Here is a 19,165-nt window from a genome sequence, read left to right as displayed (position 1 = left end):
ACCTTGGATGAAATTGTTCCCTGAATTAGCTTCCTTGCTCTTGAAAGCTGGCATCAATTTTCTTCACCAATCCTTTGCTTCTAAGATGTGGGGGCCTCCTGAGTACCCACCAGCAACAGAATGAGAAAATACAAGAATGCCACAGCCCATGCATTTTAGCTTCTGGAGAGGCTCTTACAACAACGTGATGGATCAAGACACTATTAGTTCTTAAGTGATAAAACTTTGGTAAGCCAAAGAAATTAAGATTGTGACTCGGGCACCAGATCCTGAATTCCATTATCTAACAGAAATCAGACCACATGGAAAACATGTAGCTTTGTCAAATACAAGTTACTTCTGCATAAGATCTGGACTGCAAGACGGTTACTTCACAAAAGCTCTTTCCAGCAGAGGCGGCATTGGTACACAGACCAGTGTCACACAGATTGCCCTGCTCAACTCAGGAAAGAAGAAAGTTACCCTTGGGAAGGTCTCCTTACAGAAATGGTAGAAATTTATTTATCTATGGCACATAAGGCTGAACCATCCTTCTGTCCAGATTATTCAGTAAAGGAAAAACAATTGCTCATATTAGTTGCTCAAAGAGTTTCCTGTTCTGAACTTTGATTTTCCAACAACTTTAAGCTGCATTGTACACAAATTTTGAAATGCTTTTAGACTCTAGCCACAGGGCAGCGCCTTTACTCCTCATTCTCAGTACAGTTTTAATGCAACTATTTACTGCAAGATTTAACTGACTGTAGGAGAAAGCTGATAATGAATTATTTAGAATATTGATTCTGAAGTTCCACTTATGCCTAACAAGTAAATAAAGCTGAGTATCTCTAAGATGTTCTTCCTCAGGAAGGATTACTTTTAACCATTCCTGCTCTTTGTCCCTCTTTGAGAACAGTCAGCTTAAGGAACGAAGGTCCTGGTATTACGACCTATAACTCACAATGCTGCATGTTTTTGAATGGGAAGTTGACTTGAGGTTTGGGTCCAGTAACTTCTATCAGAAGACAGTATGCTCTAAAAGAGAATCTACATTTCCTTTTACATCAAAGAAGAGAGAAAAAAATTAAGTTCATACAGCAATGAAATCATTGACTCATTGAGAGATATACTCTGGTATAATTAATAGTAACCAGTATTTTCCTATTAAGTTACTAGATATATTAGTGACTGCCAACACAGCTTATATTTGATTTTATTGTATCTAAAATGAAAAGGATGCTTTCTAAAATAAGGTTCCAAATCCAAGCAGTTTTTAGCTTTCCAACAGCAGAGTATGAAATGAGACGTTTGAACTGTAAATATATGATTCAATCACAGCAAAGCAGCAAGAAGACCCAGATATTTTGAAAAAAAAAAAATCAGTGTATGGGAAATGCTGAGTCACGGCCTGAACCTCTGATTGATCACCTGAGGTGAGCCATGAGTCAGCCAGAGGAGCACAGGTGAAGGCAATTCCTGGACCTATTTAAGAGCTGGCTACCAGAGGGGAAGGATCTCTGCTGGAGATCCCCTCTTTTGGTATCTTCTGGTGAGCTCAACCCAAGGGTAAGCTCTTCCACTTATTCTCTTTTTGTGATTGTTGTCTGCTTTGCCTTACTCTCTTGATTATATTGCGATTATAACATCTTGATATCTATTGATTATACACAATTATGTTGTGATTATAACATCTTGGTTATACAATCAGTATCTTGATATTTTATATATAAACATCTGGCAGCACAAGAGGGACTTACATGCAGTAATAAGGAGCCCATGCAATTCTTTGCAGTATCAATTCAATAGGCTGACACAGAAGTCCTTCATATTTCAGGCTTAGTCAATACAGAAATAGCAGCACCTATAATCAAGATGCATAAAGGCACTCTATGCTTCCTGGACCCTTCACATTATAAAATGCTTACACTTGAAATATTTTCACAAACAGGCCTGTCCCTCACTTTTCTCACCAGGAAAAAGAAAAAGTTTTCCTTCACAATGGAGGATTGATTAGAACCTAGTGTCTGTATCATCACTTCTTCATGATACAGCCTTCTTTTTCCACTTACTAACCTCCATGGAATGGATGCAATATGAGGTAAGGTAGCCTCTCTAGGCTTCTCAAGGAAACACTCATGTAAAATTTCAGCAAAGCAGCACATTGCATCTGCAAACAGATTATAAAAATCAAAATGAAGCTAGGGATTTTATTCCCGAGCGATCTCTGAATCACTAATATGTGCTAACAGGAACACCTCAGTACTTATCCAGGCAGTGATACATTCACATGAATCAGTGACACCGCCTCACTGAAATAGGAACTAAATCAACATGGACCAACTCCTAAACTTGCATCAGTTCAAGAAGAGGACTGACGAAATACTTGCTGTTCTGTGCTTGAAATTCTTGCATGCAGTTGGAATGATACTGAGACAAAAATGCAAGCAAATAAAATCATAACAAGTCTGCTCTAATTACACTAACAAGCACCTTGGCATGGCTCACTCCAGCAGACACAAATGGAGGTTAGTCCTACAAATTTCTCTGGTTCTTCAGCTATTTGCAAGACGCACTGAAAACTGCTGCAAGATTCCACGACTGTATCAGAAACAGTTGCAGCACCAGAATAAAGTAATGAGAAAAAATGACAGAATAAACACTAGGTAAATACACATGCTTATAATGAAGAATCAAGTCCCCAGTTCATAGCACTAGTTTTCACTGCCAGCTGTCTGGTATAACCTTCTTGGATACATAAGAAGCAGATTAATGTCAATAACTCTTACTGATGTGACTATTGCAAGTTGACCTCTGTATGATGAGCAAATAATCTGGAAAATCTGAGAAACGCTAACAGGCAGGGACAGCAAAGGCTTCACAAAATAATTTGCTTTCTTATAAGAGCAGTGAGTGTATCTGGAAAATAATCCCATGCGAGGTATCAGTGGGATACCAAGCCTTCAAGAAGGCTGTCATACTGCACAACAACAGTCAGAAGTGAAAGCATGCCAGAAAAAGAAACCACTCAATTTTAGTTAAGTTAAAAAAGTCAGCAGTAAGGAAATAAAGGTAAATTTACACCTGCAATAACAAAGCATTAGGAATCACTCACTTATCAAAAATCTGTTTTTTCAAACTATCTCCAATGTTAACTTCATCTCTCACATTATAATATTAAGATTAGTTTTTCACTGTGCATTCTAAAAACTGTTTTAGTGTCTGGAAGTGATTTCTCCTAACACTATACTTACATAAGATAAACATAAAGTACTTACACCACTCCCCGCATATCGAACAATAAATAATAGATTCTCCTGACAGGACTTTGATGACCTGGCAAAGCCCGAGTGCTTTCAGCCAAAATCATATGAAACCATAAATCACTCTTTATTTTATAGAATATTTCAAAACGGATTCCTGCTTTCTACCTTGAAAGTCATTTCATGTGTTATTTATAGCCACTGAAAACCAGAATGGAAAGAAAATTGCATAGAACTAGAAAATTTACTGTGACTGCTTTTATAAAGAATAACTCCTATTTAGAAAAAAAAAAAGAATAAATTAGAATTACTGGCAAACTTGTGAATACAGCCACCTTATAAAGAGTACTGTCCTTTATTTTATAACTCACCAGAAGTTAAGACAGGACTCCTGCAATATCAGGAACTAGTTCAAGTCAGAACTGAATATAATCCAAACAATCAAAGAAATTCACAGTAAGGGAGACCTTGTATCCTTAAACACATCACTTAAATATTTAAGTTATGGCTGTTTGTATTTTGCAGATATTGCAAATCTTTATGTTTACAGTGATTTATGCCATAAATTCAACAGTGCTGAATGTTTTGCCTATAAGCTTTCCTATTTGTTAACTGTCTAAATAAAATCCTTCACACTGACTCTGTAACCCAGGTCACTCTCCCAAATAGATTTTTTTAATTACATTTAAAGATCTCATAACATTCCCTCCTTGTAAACATTCATAATGTCCGCACTAATTTAGAAGTTGACCCCTTAAAAGGGTAGCAATAGCAAACATGATTATTGCCCACCCTGAAGTGTCTTCAAGTGTGCACTTACAGTATCAGCCATCCAAAACGACGTGCTACAGGATTTAACACAAATGAAAATCTGCAAATATAATTTTCCAAAATACCAGAACTACTGCGAGTATGACAACTGCTTTATCAGAAAATCATGCAGTGAAGCCATTCCTACTTGGTTAGTGGATAACCTCCACATAATAATATAATCAAAAAGAAAGGAAATAGGGACAGTCTTGATGAGAGAAGAAGCTAAAATAAAACTTGAAATGAACTTCAATTCTACAATAAGAAATGGAGATAGAACAAAAGAACAAAGCCAAAACAACTTTAATTTCTGTGCTGTATTGTCATTGAAAACCTCAAAATATTAAGTTCTCTGTTAATCTATTTTTCTTAAGAACTATGCACAGAAGTTCAATGACAGTAACTAAACATTTGCTACTGAACCCACAAAGACTTTGTGTGTTTTTGTACTATGTATCCAGAGTGTTCTAAAATTGCCTGTGCAAGAACATGTTTTATTTGGGTTACAGAGAAGTAGTCTCATCAATAACTGAATTTGCTTTTGCCACACATATACTGATAAAGGAATTGAACCTAGCTATTAAACATATCTCAGATGACAAAAATTTAGCATGAGTTTCCATTGCCAATAAGCTTACTCCAGAGAAATAGTTCAATGAGCCCGAAATAAAAACAAATTCAAATCCCACTCAATCTAATTACTGAAATTAACAGATGCAGGAATTATAAAACCTGCGGAAGGCCAGGCATGCAGAAAAGAGTGCAATTACTACTAAGCAGTTAAAAACATTAACACCAACATTTCAGATATTATGACAATCAGATATCCATATGCACTCAGCACTGGCTATGGCATCAGAAGAAGAGTTAAAGACTAAGAAATTCCTTCAGCAGGAATTTCCTGGAAAATAAAAATCGTGCTTTGAATAATCTTTCACACTGCTGGTTTAGTACCAGTATTTAATACAGTGTAAAAATAGACAATTGGCACCATTAGTCATCATTTGCATACATCCTTAATAGAAGAAATGCAAAGCAAAGACAATAATTCAGGAAAGGCAGGAGCTCTGAACATCTTAGAATCTTAGAATCATAGAATCACAAGGTTGGAAACTAGAATCTTCAAACTAGATCTAACAGTACTCTCTGTAGAATCACAGAATGGCCTGGGTTGAAAAGGACCACAAAGATCATCTAGTTTCAGCCCCCCTGCTATGTGTGCAGGGTCACCAACCACCAGACCAGGCTGCCCAGAGCCACATCCAGCCTGGCCTTGAATGCCTCCAGGGATGGGGCATCCACAGCCTCCTTGGGCAACCTGTTCCAGTGCATCACCACCCTCTGTGTGAAAAACTTCCTCCTAATATCCAACCTAAACCTTCCCTGTCTCAGTTTAAAACCATTCCCCCGTCCCATCACTATCTACCCTTGTAAACAGCCATTGCCCCTCCTGTTTATATGCTTCTTTCAAATACTGGAAGGCCACAGTGAGGTCTCCCTTTAGGCAGGCAAACATCTCAAAAACATACCTTCTCATACAAACCCATACCAACACTAACTACAGCAATATTTCCACGACAGAATTCATCTCATGACATTTCCTCTCCCAATATGAAAACTTTACTATTAAAACCTGTTCTCAAAGTAGGGAAGGTAATGGTAGGTGTGCACTCCAGGACCAATCCTCTCTGCCACAGACTGCTCAGCTGGAAGTGCTTTGCTTCAGGTGAGCACTCCTAAGAGCATGGCTGGGAGAGCACAGGCTTTCCTATCTGTGACCTGCTACCACCAACTGCTGTTACACAGATAGCCTCGGTTTAACTCACATATCATACAGCAAGCATGAACCATGACAGGGACAGGAAAGACAGAACACAACTGCAGCCTGAGGTTTACTGTGCCTGCTACATGGTCCTTTGAGGTCCCTCAACATAAGAGCTACCACAGCAAACGGAATTACATCAGATTTTTAACAAAGATTATAGAAGCTCCAGAAGAAAATTTTGACAGCACGTTTTTCTTCTCCATAGAAATAATGAAAAGATGAAGTCTTATCTATGTATGTTTTAGTCATATGTGTTGAAGATCTTCACTAGCTCCCCTAGCAGCTAGAATATGTACCATTACTATTTTCACCTTTTCCTTAGCTAGATTAGATAGAAGATTCATGAACATTAATTTTATGAAGCTGTGTTTCCTTTAATTTTCTATACTATTGCATACAGAAGTATTTTTCATGGTAATAAAGATTAATTACCCTCATAAATCAAGGAGTTGTACAGTTCTTAACACTTCACCCTTTCAGTTTGGTGATTTAGCCATTCATTGTTTACTGTTATTCTCTTTTACTCAGAACAGTCACAAACCTGATCATATAAGAAAACATCAGGTTCATCACTAAGGCTTCCACTTGAACTACCAAACAAAGAACACAGTAGGGAAATCTTAATTTCTAATTGCAATTTAAGAAATATTTTAAATTTTGGTTGTAGTTACAACGTTGTGGTATGTTTTTGTGAGACATTTGAGATGTCCATCACCCACTGGAACAGAAAGTAGATGATTTTGTATAGGATGCACAAAGCACAGGCAGCCTGAGACAGCTCAGAGTCAATTAAAGTACATGCAGTCCTATGTCTTCTTTTACACTGAATTGAACACCTTAATGAGAAGCACCCAAAATGAGGAAGTTTGGGGTTATCTGTAAGCAAGCACAGGGATTATGAAAACGCTTTTCAAGAGAAAACGCAATCCTCACATTACAGCACGCAGCTGAGATTATCAGCACAAACCACATATCCCACCACAACACCGAGGTCGGCTCTTCAGAACTACTTTCGGCGCACCGAAAGAAGCTTTCAGCTCGCCCAGCAGGGGCATTTTGGGCTGCCAGTGGCTACAGTGAAGTACCAGATGGGCACCAACCTCAAGAACACAAGGGTCGCGTTGTGCCTAACAGGCCGGCACCTCGCAGAGATGGTCCGCTGCCCTCCCAGTGAGGGCAGCTATGTCCTGTATCTTCAACAACTCCTGACGCTGAAGCCTAAGCAGCAATCCCCGAGCAGCTCGCAGGCGCAGCGACGGATACGGCGCTGCCCACACAGGTGCCCCGGCAGCCCCACCGCCTCACTCCCCGCACACTACCTCCGCTCCCCCGCCCTCAGCCGCCACGGCCGCGCCCTCTACGGCCCCAGCACCCGCAAGCCGGCCCGCGCCCCGTGCCGCCGCGTACCGGTCCCTATCACCACCACATCAAACTCGGAGGGCAGGTTGTCCGCCATCTTGGGAGGGGCACCGTCACGTCACCCGCGTTGCCGGAAGCGGAGGCCGCGGCCCACACAGCTTCCGGCCGGCGCACGCGATGGCCGCCGGTAGATGGAGTTCTCCCGCGCGACCCGCTGACGTCACGCGGCTGGACGGAGCGCCGCGCTGCTCGCGGTGTGACGGCTCGCTGCTCGTTCTTTTTGGCGGTACTAGCTATGGTAGAAGCAATGCGAAACGGATGGAAGCGCCCAGCAGCTGTCTGCGAGCTTCCGACATTACGGTATGACCGAGTGCCGCCTCGCTGGAAACCAAATACAGTCACTGCAAGGCAAGCAGCCCCGCGCTGCACCGCGTGCGGGAAAGTCAGTAACCCAGCACTTCGGTTTTTGTCATTGGATATCCAAGAATGTATTCCCCATATTACAGCCTCCGCACTGCTCGGTAGCGGTAATATCTTTCCTTTTAACACGATGTCAAAGACATTTCAAAATGAAGTGTATTAGCTTGTTTCTGGTCATTAATTCCCTGTGCTTTGTCAACTGACAGCCGCTAACGCTACATGTTGGACCGTACCTCTTCTCTGTTGCATTCAGAAACCTTTCTGTGAGCCCACCACGAACGCTGGTGGCGTGCAGCCCACAGTCACACTGCAATCCGGCTGTCTGTTCTTTCACCTCACAAAGAAATGAAAGGGAAATCTGGTGACACACAGAAAGCACCGCTTCAGAGCAGCCCCTCCTGTCCCGCCGGACTGAGTGAACGCATACTCAGAACAAGAAGTCGTTCTGTAAGTACCCAAATGTACGTACAGCAGTGCAATCAGAATAACCCAGCACAAAGTCGCTGTGTCAGCATGCTGGAAATTTAAGTTTTTATTTTCCATTTAATTACGTGTGCTGTTTTAAACTAATCTCTTATGATTATTCGTTCTGTATGATTATATACAAGTCTTAACACCTTAAATCAATAGCAACAATAAAGCAGCTAGCAGCCTGTTAACACCTTCTTACAAGCTCCTTGTTCGCGTAGCAAACAGAACAGTGGAAGTGGTATAAAGCGACTAATGGAAACCAGAGCCCACCTTGCCCCCGTGGTACTGCCAGACCTGCTACAACACAGGCCAGTGCAGAAAATGGCCCAGCAGTAAATTTCAACACAAGAATGAAAAATGTAGATTTAAACATTGATTACAATGATTTGATTACAATGCCTGATTACAATGCAAATAAATATGTAAAAAAGTAGTAGTTACAGATTCAGGCGTAAAAGTAGTAAAATCAAATCATATGTTCCTTATATTATGCTTCCAACCGTCTCACAGAAATAATAAGAACTTTTCCATTTTGCAGCTCCTGTAGTCCCTCCTATCGGGGCTGCCATGCCTACCTTTTAACCTCTAACAAAAACATTCAGTTCCAGAATTCTCACAGTGTTGGATCATCCTGACCTCAACGTCTGGAGCGGAGGAACAAAACATTGCTATATCGGTTGGCTCAGATAAGGCAAACTCCCTTTTCACATTCTTTCCTTACTGAGAGAGAATACTCATGAAAATATAATTTGATTGTGCAAATCTTCTGTTATTGTTTAGTATAACTGTAGGACTGTAACAGAGCTGAGCTATTTCACTATCAATGTCTTACTGTTTCTCAAGTGCTTCAGTATTTATTCCAGCACAAAATGCTGTTGTTTGGTTCTCTGAGTTCCTGTTAGCTTCATTCATAAGATGCAATCAGTGCAATCCTATTTCATGATGACAGTCATTATCCACTGGACCAGAAATTTTTCTTAGTTCTATTTATTTGACAAAATTGATTATTCGGGATCTTTAACTGCAAACTCTGGGTCTGTCAGTCCACAAAACAAACAAACAAAAATATTCCTGTACCTTACATTTTTAATATCAGCAAACATAAAATACATTAAGTGTGAGTAATTTTTATGAGAATTTCACAGACCTTGAGAAAATGTCTTGCCATGTTTTTCTCTTTAGCTATTTAATTGCAATGTCATAGTAACAGAAAGCAGCATACCCAATTCTGCATGGATGAATAAGCACATTCAATAAAGAAGATTTAACAGAGTAAATCAAACAGTGGATTAAACATTTTCTGCATAACAGACCACAAAATGGGCATTCATTTTACCAATAGATCCTCTACATTAGAAACAAATAGAAATGCACACCAACATAATTAAACTGCACATCCTGTGGGCTGATTGCAAATTTTCCTGTATTTTATAAAACGAGGTCTCATCAATTAGAACTGCCAAAAAGCATTCAGGAATGCACACTGACCAGACAAAATTTATTTTTTTAATCATTTGTATTCTATAAACTTTTTTTTTTTGTGTGTGTGTGTGAAATAACTCATGATATGATCTACTGAAAAGAATTCATAGCCATTTTTAGTAGTAACAGTTCAGAAAGACACAAAGATCAGTCAGAGATCCCATGTTTAGCAGTTTTTAATATATTTTCTGTTAGCAACTGCTCTGACTTTGCTTTCAACTAAAACATCTATCTTCCTAGAAGAACTTACATTTTTGCTTCATAGCTTTTATTTTAGATTTTCACATTTTCATAGAACTACCTTGCTTATTTTAAAGTTTATGTGGATTATATCTAACTTTACTAAAATGCTTTTCTGAAATGTAGTACTCTTAGCCAAAAACATGTATCCTCTGTTTCTGCTTTTCCTGATAGAAACACTGAAGCCCAAGGACATAGGGGAAAAAAAGACAAAAAAAAATCAAGAGAAGTCAGTATTAGAAGTATCAAGTTTGTAGTTGTTTCAAGATCTATTTTCAGATCATTCAATCAAATATCTCCTCTAAAATAACAAACAGCAAATACTTTGCACTGTGATGATTTTTTTTAAACTACATAGTATCTTTATCCTGCAATGACTTCATGCGTGAAATCTCATTCTTCAGTTTATTATTCACTCAGTGGATACAGAATTTAATTCTCCTTGAGTACCAGTTTGAATACGGATCAGCAGCAGGATCGGGCCTATTAGCTGCTTGAAACATCTATTGAATAACCTGATTTATCCAACTAAATGGTTCATTAGTTCAGGCAGCAAGAAAATGTTTGTGTGTTGCTGAAGTTATGCATGGTTGTCATATAGAGTTTGCTGTTATGCAACTGTTGGTCACTCAAGCATGCACAAACTAGATTGTTCATTAACTACAGAAACAGACACTCTACATTCAAGCATGCTTGCAAAAGTGTATTTGTTTACAAAATTCTTTCAAACTCTTATACACATTTATTCTTTGTTACTGATATCTGAATCAATCTTTCTGTCCCTTAGCAGCTTCCGACTGGCTGTCTTTGCTCCCAATTATGCCCATAAAACACATTGTGTTTTATTCCTTATGTTCCACAACAAGACACTCTTCTGATCTTGCATTATTCTGATCCACATTAGAGATGTCAGGTTCCCCATACTTGATGATTGTTTGGCTACCAAATCCATGGAAGAACAGATAGAAGGACTCTTTCTTTGTCACTCTAAACTTCCTTAGGAAGTGCAATTTATAATTCAAGAGCAGTAATAGCAACTTGTAATCATCATGGTAGTTCTTTTTCTCGAAATTATATAAATTATTCTTCATCTTTGACTAAACTTACATATATATATGTGAAATGGCAATGCATTTGGAATGTTTTTAAGCACATCAAAACTTCTGTTTCCTTCATTTTGTTCTATTCAGTTCCTCTACTGGAGGTCTGGTCTATAACAAACACTGAGAAAAACAGTAACAGTCTCTGATTTCTATAAACAGATTCTGCTCCTTAAGTCCTACAGCTGATGAAATTCAAATTGTAGATGCTTATTTAATAATCTTACTTTAATAAACAGTGTTTATGTGTTTTAATCCAGTTATCATACAGTCTCTGATGTATTTTGTTGTTCTCATAACACTCTGGTAAGATTGTCCCTGTTGCACAGTACACTGGCTGGCACACTGGGCCTAACTGCAGCTCCATTAAGTCCTATGAATATTATCATTAATTTAACAGAAGTGCAATTAGACCCTAGGCAAATTCTTAATCACACATAGATACCTAATTCCCATACATATAAACAGTCCTTTAATACAGTAATCTTGGTAAACCAGTGAACAAAACACTATACAACAACAACAAAATCACAAAACGTGAAACCTACACTCTGAAACTAAGGGGCACTGGAACTATGAATGAAATTGCCACTTTCATTACTAAGATAGTACTCCAGGAGACAGGAAAAGAGAATTTGATCTTTGCAATGTGCAGGATAAAGGAGATAATTTTTGCAATAGCTCAGAAATTCAGGGTTTTTTGTTGGTTTTGTTTTTGCTACAAGTTAATCTTTTATGCTTGGAATGGCTGATGAACCTAGGATGACTAATATTGGTGCAGTTTTATCACTTGTTTCTTAGAAACACTCGGAGGAAATTTTCTTTAGGAACTGGAGACAATAGTGAACTCTGTGTAGTAGAGTCAGACTGTACCCTGACTAGCACTGCTCTAAAAACATGATATTAGCACCCTGTAAGCAATATGTGGTGTCAGGTCAGGTTTTTATTTAGTTAGATTGCTTCTGTCAGTGCTCTGTAACTGTGGCTAAAATCATTTGGTACAGCGTGTGAATTACTGCTTTATCTTCTCTTTCAGAGTTTTGTGCGGGTATTTTCTGTTTGTTTTTTGAATCATTTAGGCATGTTTGTAAAACATCCTTTCTAGATAAAAACATGTAATGCTAATACTTCTGAAATGCAGACAGAACAGGTAAACTATTTTTGAAGCCAAAATAATGTCAGTATACTTAAGCAAAAGACTACAACTTTTTTTGTACATTTTAAAGAAAAACTCATCAGGAGTTTATAGCCATGTTTCAGGTAATTTGTTCCTCTTCAGAAGTTTACTTCACCTTTGTGGTGAAACCTTCTTTACCACATATGAGAGGCCCCTGAGACTGCCTTGACACGGTGGTATTTCTGGCAGAAGCTTGCACGTGACTTTTTAACTCTTTTATTTCATTTCAGACTATACCGTGTATGGATTACCAGTTCTTCCTATTCAAATGAATAAAAGAAGATGCAACTTATCATCGTTGTGTCATCATTCTGAAAAATGAAAAATTAAATAGTTGCTCAACATATTAAAACTCTCAAATTCAAAACTGCTCAAAAAAAATGGCAAATTCAGCTACCTGGGAAATGCCCTCCTATGCCGATGTCAAGATAATTGCCAAGTGTGGAATACTCACACTGCATGAACAGGAATGCACAGCAGTCAGTTCCTGCCTAGCAGTAGAAGAGACCCTGATGTAAAAGCCAAAAATGTGTTCTGGAAATACTATGGACTTTTAATGAGGATTAAGCATCGTGGCAGTTGAACCACAAAAGATGTAAGGAAACTGCCTAACCACAGCCACATAGATCATAATGATTTATGTAGGCATGAGCTGCAATACTGTTTCCCTCACTTTAAAAAGATTTCTCATTTGCCAAACTCTGTGTATTCTTCATCAAATGTGTAGGTTATAAGACAGAGAAATCATCAACTTGAAACAACTCCAGCAGAACTGGAAAAATGTTATGACTTCATAGGAACAATCCCCAGTCAATTCAGAATCAGCCAGGTTGGTTAGAAGATTTTTTGAACTGCAGAAATAGCACAGGCACTACAGCATATTTGTGCTTGAAATCAACGACAAAGCACTACTGCTACTAAAAAGCACACAGCTGGCTCCATGTGGGAAACCAAGTGACAGGGACTCAAAATAAAACTTCAAAGTTTTTCAGTCATTTCATTGCAACCTTTACAGGTTCTGGGCCATGATCACAATTTAGAAAACAGAGCGGTCAGCTTGAAAAAGAATACAGGAGAGAGCCAGGAAGAATACTGAAGGAAAGCTGGAGACAATCAGTGAAGCACGCAAGTTCATGATAAACCTCCAGAAGAGGATTCAACCGTCAGAGTCTGCCCATCACTGGATAAACTCGAGCAGAATCTCTGGCAAGTGGTGGAAGGTGAGCCATTCTTCTACAGTTTGAAAGACAGATTCTGACTAACAGTTCTATGATTCTGTGATAATGCTGGATAAATTATAAGAAAAAGCAAACAAGTTAAAATGTATTCAGGTATACACAGTTGAACCTTATCTATGCTATTAAGGAAATAAATTATAAACTCTGGTAGAATATATTCATTTTGTATATGTAACAAGTATGTTTTTATAGCTTCTTTATATGTTCTAAAAGATAACAGTGTTTTTAAAACATTCCTGTAAGAACCAATGCCTTCTGTTTCTTCTCATCTACTGAAAATGAGTCAGAACAAAATTTGGTATCAATAACATCAATATAAATTGAGAAGAATGATTGAAATTATGCAATTATAAAGCAGAGTTTGTCACCAAAAGCAGAGTTTGGTGCTTTCTGTACTAGGAACTCCATGGTTTACATATTCTAACTTCTGAAGTCTTGGTCAATTGTGGTATGTCAGAAATCACCAGTAAGCAACAGACAAAAGGAAACTGATTGCATATATAGCCCTACAAAGAGTATACAAAGTGGTGTAATAAATCAAGATCAGTAAATGTGCGTTTCTAGTTGTAGTCAGTTACTGCCTTATTTTGTTTGCAATATTACTTGAAGCAGTTTTTATTGCACAGTACAAGATCTTCAGGTATATGTTCTCAGAGTTTAGGAAAAAATGTATCTTTTCTGGCACATATGGAGATTGCATTTATCTGAAAAACTAATCTCCTTTGTCTGGAAAATTCCTTTTATTATCTATTACATTCTTTTATTAACTTCTTTAGACTTGTGGCCAATTAGGACATACTATTCTTTCCTTAGTTGACACAAGTTTTACCATGCAAAATTCAGCCTCTTACTTCATGATATTTGCTAATTGATTAACAAAAATCATTACGTGTACAGTTAGGAATAATTATCTCATTGTATATGCGTACTCAAAAACATGCACAAATACTGAGTCTGGGAAATGGAGAATATGGCATATCAAGCAAAAAACAAAAACAAAAGCACCAACAAAAATGACCAACAACCCACAGAGTACAAGGCTCTAGTGCCTCATTTGAGGAGAATGAAAAAGTGAAACATCTTTGAATATTTTTTTTTAATAAACAGTAGCCTTCTCCAGTCTCAAAAATCATAAATGACACATGGATGAAAAGGAAAGAGGAGATAGACCAAGACTTGAAGTTCTGAAACTGAAAAAGCTCCCTTCGGAAACTCACCATAAATATTACCATATAATTAAAGGGCTTAAAGTAGTCCATAAAGCTAAGTGAATTGATGTGTCTCATATGCAGTATTTTTACCTAGACTTCACCAGAGAAACCATAAACAAGAGACTATAAAGGCCTCAGATGAAATGAGTTCTTGCAGGCTTGGATTCCTGTGAAGACATACTTATTGCTAAGGACTCAAACACCAAACTATATCCAAGAGACACCTGCAAGTTAGGAATGAGTAACAGTGAGCTATGTTATATCAGGAAGTTAAAAAACTGAACTAAGCTGTAGCAACTATGAAATGATGGAAACATGAATAAATGTAATGAAGCAAAGGTAATCTTCCCTTAAAAAAAAAAAAAATTAACTTTATAAATCTGTGTTTGACGTTGAATATGCCTTAGTTGAGACGTGTTGGGTCTGCTGGTGCAGCACTTATTGCTCTACAGCAAGAGCAGAGATTTAGTTGAAGCTTTACAGCGGCAGTTGTGAGAACTTACTAATGTATCTGTGGGTACAGACGGCCAAGAGGAGCTGCTAAACCCTCTTACTCTATTTTCCTCTGAAAGAACATGAGAAAATAGCTGTCAATTGCAGGAAGATGATTTGGGGACTTTTTTTTTTTTTTTTTTTTTTTACTAGTTAATGGAGTGTGACTAGAATGCTGTGAGCTTCTACAGCTGTCAGTCTTGCTTCTAAGAAATGGGAATACGTGTGATCACCTCTTATTTTCAGTTAAATACATTCTCTAAAGCCACACACAAGAAATGCTTCCTTCTTAAGCATTTCTCTCTCAACATCACAATCAAAAGGTTTTTTTGTTTTTTTAATTTAAAAGATCCTGGTTAGGATTTTAGAACCAAACCATAGCTATAGTGGTTCTCTGAGATTTTAATGAAATCTTAAATTAAATTACACACAGATTGTCTCACAGAAAGGAGAAAAGTACTTATATTTCTTTTACAGATTGTTAGCTGGTGCCAGGCTCTTTGTAGTAATGCTTTTGAGAATTCAGAAAGGACCCTTATGATTTAATATGGACTTTTCATTAATCCAGACACAGTACACGCTTCACATTGCTGCTAGCTTTTTTGTGCAGAAAATAAGACATCCATTTTGCACTTCTGAAACTTTAATTAAACTCTGTGTGTCTAGGAAAAGAATGTTTATACTATAAATGTTTTGTGGGTCAGCAATATTAAAGTATGTAGTGATTTTTATAGGATGTTTGCATTTTAATCTCTCTTCAGAGAGAATGCAACTGAGCATTCCAATACAATTGAAACCCACATTTCAGTACCATGGCCATGACAAGGATGTTACCTATTCAGGCATGCCTATAAACAGAGTGATGATGTGTAAAACTAGAACAAGAGGTGGTCAAATCTGGCTGTATACGGAGTAAAAAATTGGGGTGGAAGGTAACAAATCACATTAAGTTGCACTAATTAGAAGCCATTTTTATCCTTTTAGTCTTAGCATCATCTTTTTGGAGATAAGATGTTAGCTTGGTGGTTGTCAGTCCTAGAAAACGAATGGTTACATCATACATCATTCAGTAACGTAACAGCCCTTTGATAAGGTGATCTCCACAATAGCAGAATTTCCAGCTGTTGCCCAACTTGTGACTATTTCTAGAAATACAACTGCACCTCTCAGAGCAATTTTCCATCACAGACTCTCTAAAGGAAGACTTTCAGCCATTACACTTCTTTAATTCTGCTGTGCACCTGCAATGACTAGAAACTCTAAAGCAGAACTAAGGAGAACATGATGTTCACTCCCTGCTTTTGTACCTGCTTAGTGCCTTCTGAGTGACACTGCCTCCTCTGTTTGACTAAGTAAATAAAAGGAAAGAACAGGTCATATTTCTTCAGATTCTGAAGGTGCTGTATGAATATTAATTCTATATAGCTAATATAGACCCATTTATTGGCCTGTCAGTTAAGCTGGAAGAGCCAGAATTTTTCCCCCAGTTCAGAAGAACACTATGCAGTTGTAAATGTTGAAGCAGATTATTAGGAAGATTTGCAAGAATAACTACTTAAAATGGTCACATTCATTTTAAAGAAAAGAAATATAATTGGTATTTGCATAGAGGAAAATGGATGAATTTAAATTTCAGTTGATTATAATTATTGTCATCATAATCATCATCATTATCTTTGTATGTCTAAATGACTGATTCAAAAAAGAATTTTAACACATTTCACATGTCAGTGCAATTCTTTTCTGTTTTGTGGTTTTTCATTTGCTTTTTTCAATCTGAACTCTTCATGGAAGCTATTGTAATCTTTTTAAGAGGTGGAAAGATGTTTCAAAAGAAGTCAAATTAAGAAGTATTTCATACGTTCATGCATATTTACAGAAAAACTGGTACACAGATACTGAGCAATGGCACATGGAATTTCTGTTAAAATATTCTGAACAATAACGTTCTACTTGAGTCTGGATTGCTTAACCAGATACAGGATTTAAAATAGTTATACTTATTTGCAACTCAGGAGTTGATAGGCCTACAGATTACTGGCCTTAATTTAGAAGTTTGTTTTATACATGCAAGACTGCCTTTTACAAACATATTACACATTTTTGCTAAAGAAGAACCAGAAGCTAGAACATTCTGGACTTTATCAACCACAGATGGTATTCAGTAATCTAAATGAAGGTATTTATAATGCTGTTAATTTGCATTCTAAATGAAATGTTTCTAACCTTCTCATGCTTGTGTTTTAGTGACCAAAGGGTAAAACTGGCATTTACCAACACAATTAGTCCAGACAAGTTCCATTGACTTCTACTCAAAACTTCAGTTTGATCGAGTAAGAACTGGCAACATTGATTGATGCTACCAGAAGAAATGCAGTGTTTTTAAAGACAGCAAACTAAAATGTGGTACAAAGCAGAATGCACACTGATGCCAATTTCCATCAACAAGAGTTCTATTAATTACGGAGAGGAAAGCCAAGAAGTATCAGTGGAAAAAATACATTTAAATTCCTTGAAACAGAAGCAGGCCCAATTTTGGAATACCTATATGTTTTCTATGCTGTGAAGTAATTTCTTACTTCATTAATGTTTTAGACAAAAATATTGAAATATCTACGGAATTTTTAAACACAATAACTTTCTAATGTTTCTTCTCATGCTAGTAAAAGATATGTAGTCTCAAGTGATGTAAATCAATTATCTCTGTATGTGTGAAATGCTGTAACAAGATCAATGAGACCTGAACACAAGGAGGCATCTTAGGATAACAGCTGCAGATGCATGCGCTCTCTGGGAAGAAAACAAACAAATGAATATACACTGCTCATCTCTATGTTTTGCCCTCCCACATAAAAAATCCCTGTCATTATCCTTTCCAGTTGTTAAGTGCATAAAAAAAACAAATAAAGTCAGGTAGCAGTCCATATATCAGTACAGGCAAAGTACAATAAATGGTCACTCTTACAGCAAAGATAAAATGGATGCTTTGCATTCACTTTTGAAATTTGTTCTTGATGGGACTTAATGGTCAGACTATACTTAGAACCACTGCTGTATATTTAATGGCTGAACAGAAAACTGCAACTACGTATCTTTACTAAGATGAGCTCAAGATAATTACCTCCACATTATTAATAATTCTGCCAATTGGATTTCCACAAAGTAGATTCAATAAAACACTAAAAATATTTATTCAATAAATCAATTACACTTCTGATTGAGTCTGGCTAACCATAAGTTATTTTCTCATTGATAAAATTATGTTTATGAAAACCCATTTTCATGGAAATAGTTCTTAAGGTTTTTATTGGAAAATACTTTGCTGTTAGGCTGAAGATAAGAGAATTAATGAAAAGTCCACATGAGCCTTATTTGTTTAAATAAACACCAAAAACCCTCTGATTGTTGCTTATGCAGAATCCAATGTGTGTGTTTAATAATGCCAAAAAATGTAAAGAAAAATCAAATACCTTTTTATCCCACTAGATGGTGGTGCCTTCAGAGTAGGGTTGATATCCTTTAAAAGACTGCAGGAAAACTGCTTTCTTTAGCTGACCTGTGAGCATAGAGAATGAGAGATGAGGTTAATCTTGTTCTTCTGGGGACATTAATGAGCATTCAGGTGTAATGGCTTACTAAAAATACTCAAGTACATATGATTGTGTTCATAGTTTGTTACAAAGTGTGTTTTAACTTCAGTATACATCTAATGGCATTAATTTTTCTTCCTGAAGAAAATACTAACAGTACTGAATTTTAATGATAATTGTATCTCATGTAATATAGCTTTATTACTAAAGGTCCCAGCTTTGCCATTTTACTGTCTTCTATCCTCAATAAGAATCAAAACCGAGATTGAAGGAGCAAGTCATTAACAACAACTGTATCTTTTATTTATTTCAGTTGAATGATTTTAAAGTACTACTCCCATTTTTCCACAGCAAACATACTGCTTGCTTTCATGGAGAGCAGCATTTACACGTAGACAAGAAGTAAATACCTAAGCAAAAAGGACACATCTCTTCAGTTACATTTTAGTGAATAGAAAGAGTAAATAGGACCTTGCTTGAGCAAGTATCTTTGTGCTTTAATTTTCTCAAG

The 19,165-nt window shown here is 37.3% G+C and overlaps 1 protein-coding gene and 1 long non-coding RNA gene across 2 annotated transcripts in view; one reads left to right on the top strand and one right to left on the bottom strand.

The window, feature by feature from the left end:
* The window catches only part of CHM (CHM Rab escort protein), a 56,647-nt gene extending 49,273 nt beyond the window's left edge, over positions 1 to 7,374 (bottom strand). The window contains exon 1 of the mRNA XM_048959544.1: positions 7,282 to 7,374. Within this exon, the coding sequence (XP_048815501.1) occupies positions 7,282 to 7,330 (49 nt within the window). The 5' untranslated portion in view covers positions 7,331 to 7,374. The remainder of the gene's footprint in view (positions 1 to 7,281) is intronic.
* Positions 7,375 to 7,457: 83 nt separating this feature from the next.
* LOC125699806 (uncharacterized) lies at positions 7,458 to 18,541 on the top strand. Its single transcript, XR_007379708.1, has 3 exons — positions 7,458 to 8,100; positions 12,354 to 13,343; positions 17,312 to 18,541. It is a non-coding gene; the product is annotated as an uncharacterized LOC125699806 (long non-coding RNA).
* The last annotated feature ends 624 nt before the right edge of the window (positions 18,542 to 19,165 follow it).

Source organism: Lagopus muta, chromosome 13 (assembly GCF_023343835.1).
Source record: "Lagopus muta isolate bLagMut1 chromosome 13, bLagMut1 primary, whole genome shotgun sequence".
NCBI classification, from domain to species: domain Eukaryota; kingdom Metazoa; phylum Chordata; class Aves; order Galliformes; family Phasianidae; genus Lagopus; species Lagopus muta.
The sequence above is the reverse complement of the archived record's forward strand: the minus strand, read 5'-3'. Positions and strand labels throughout refer to the sequence as shown.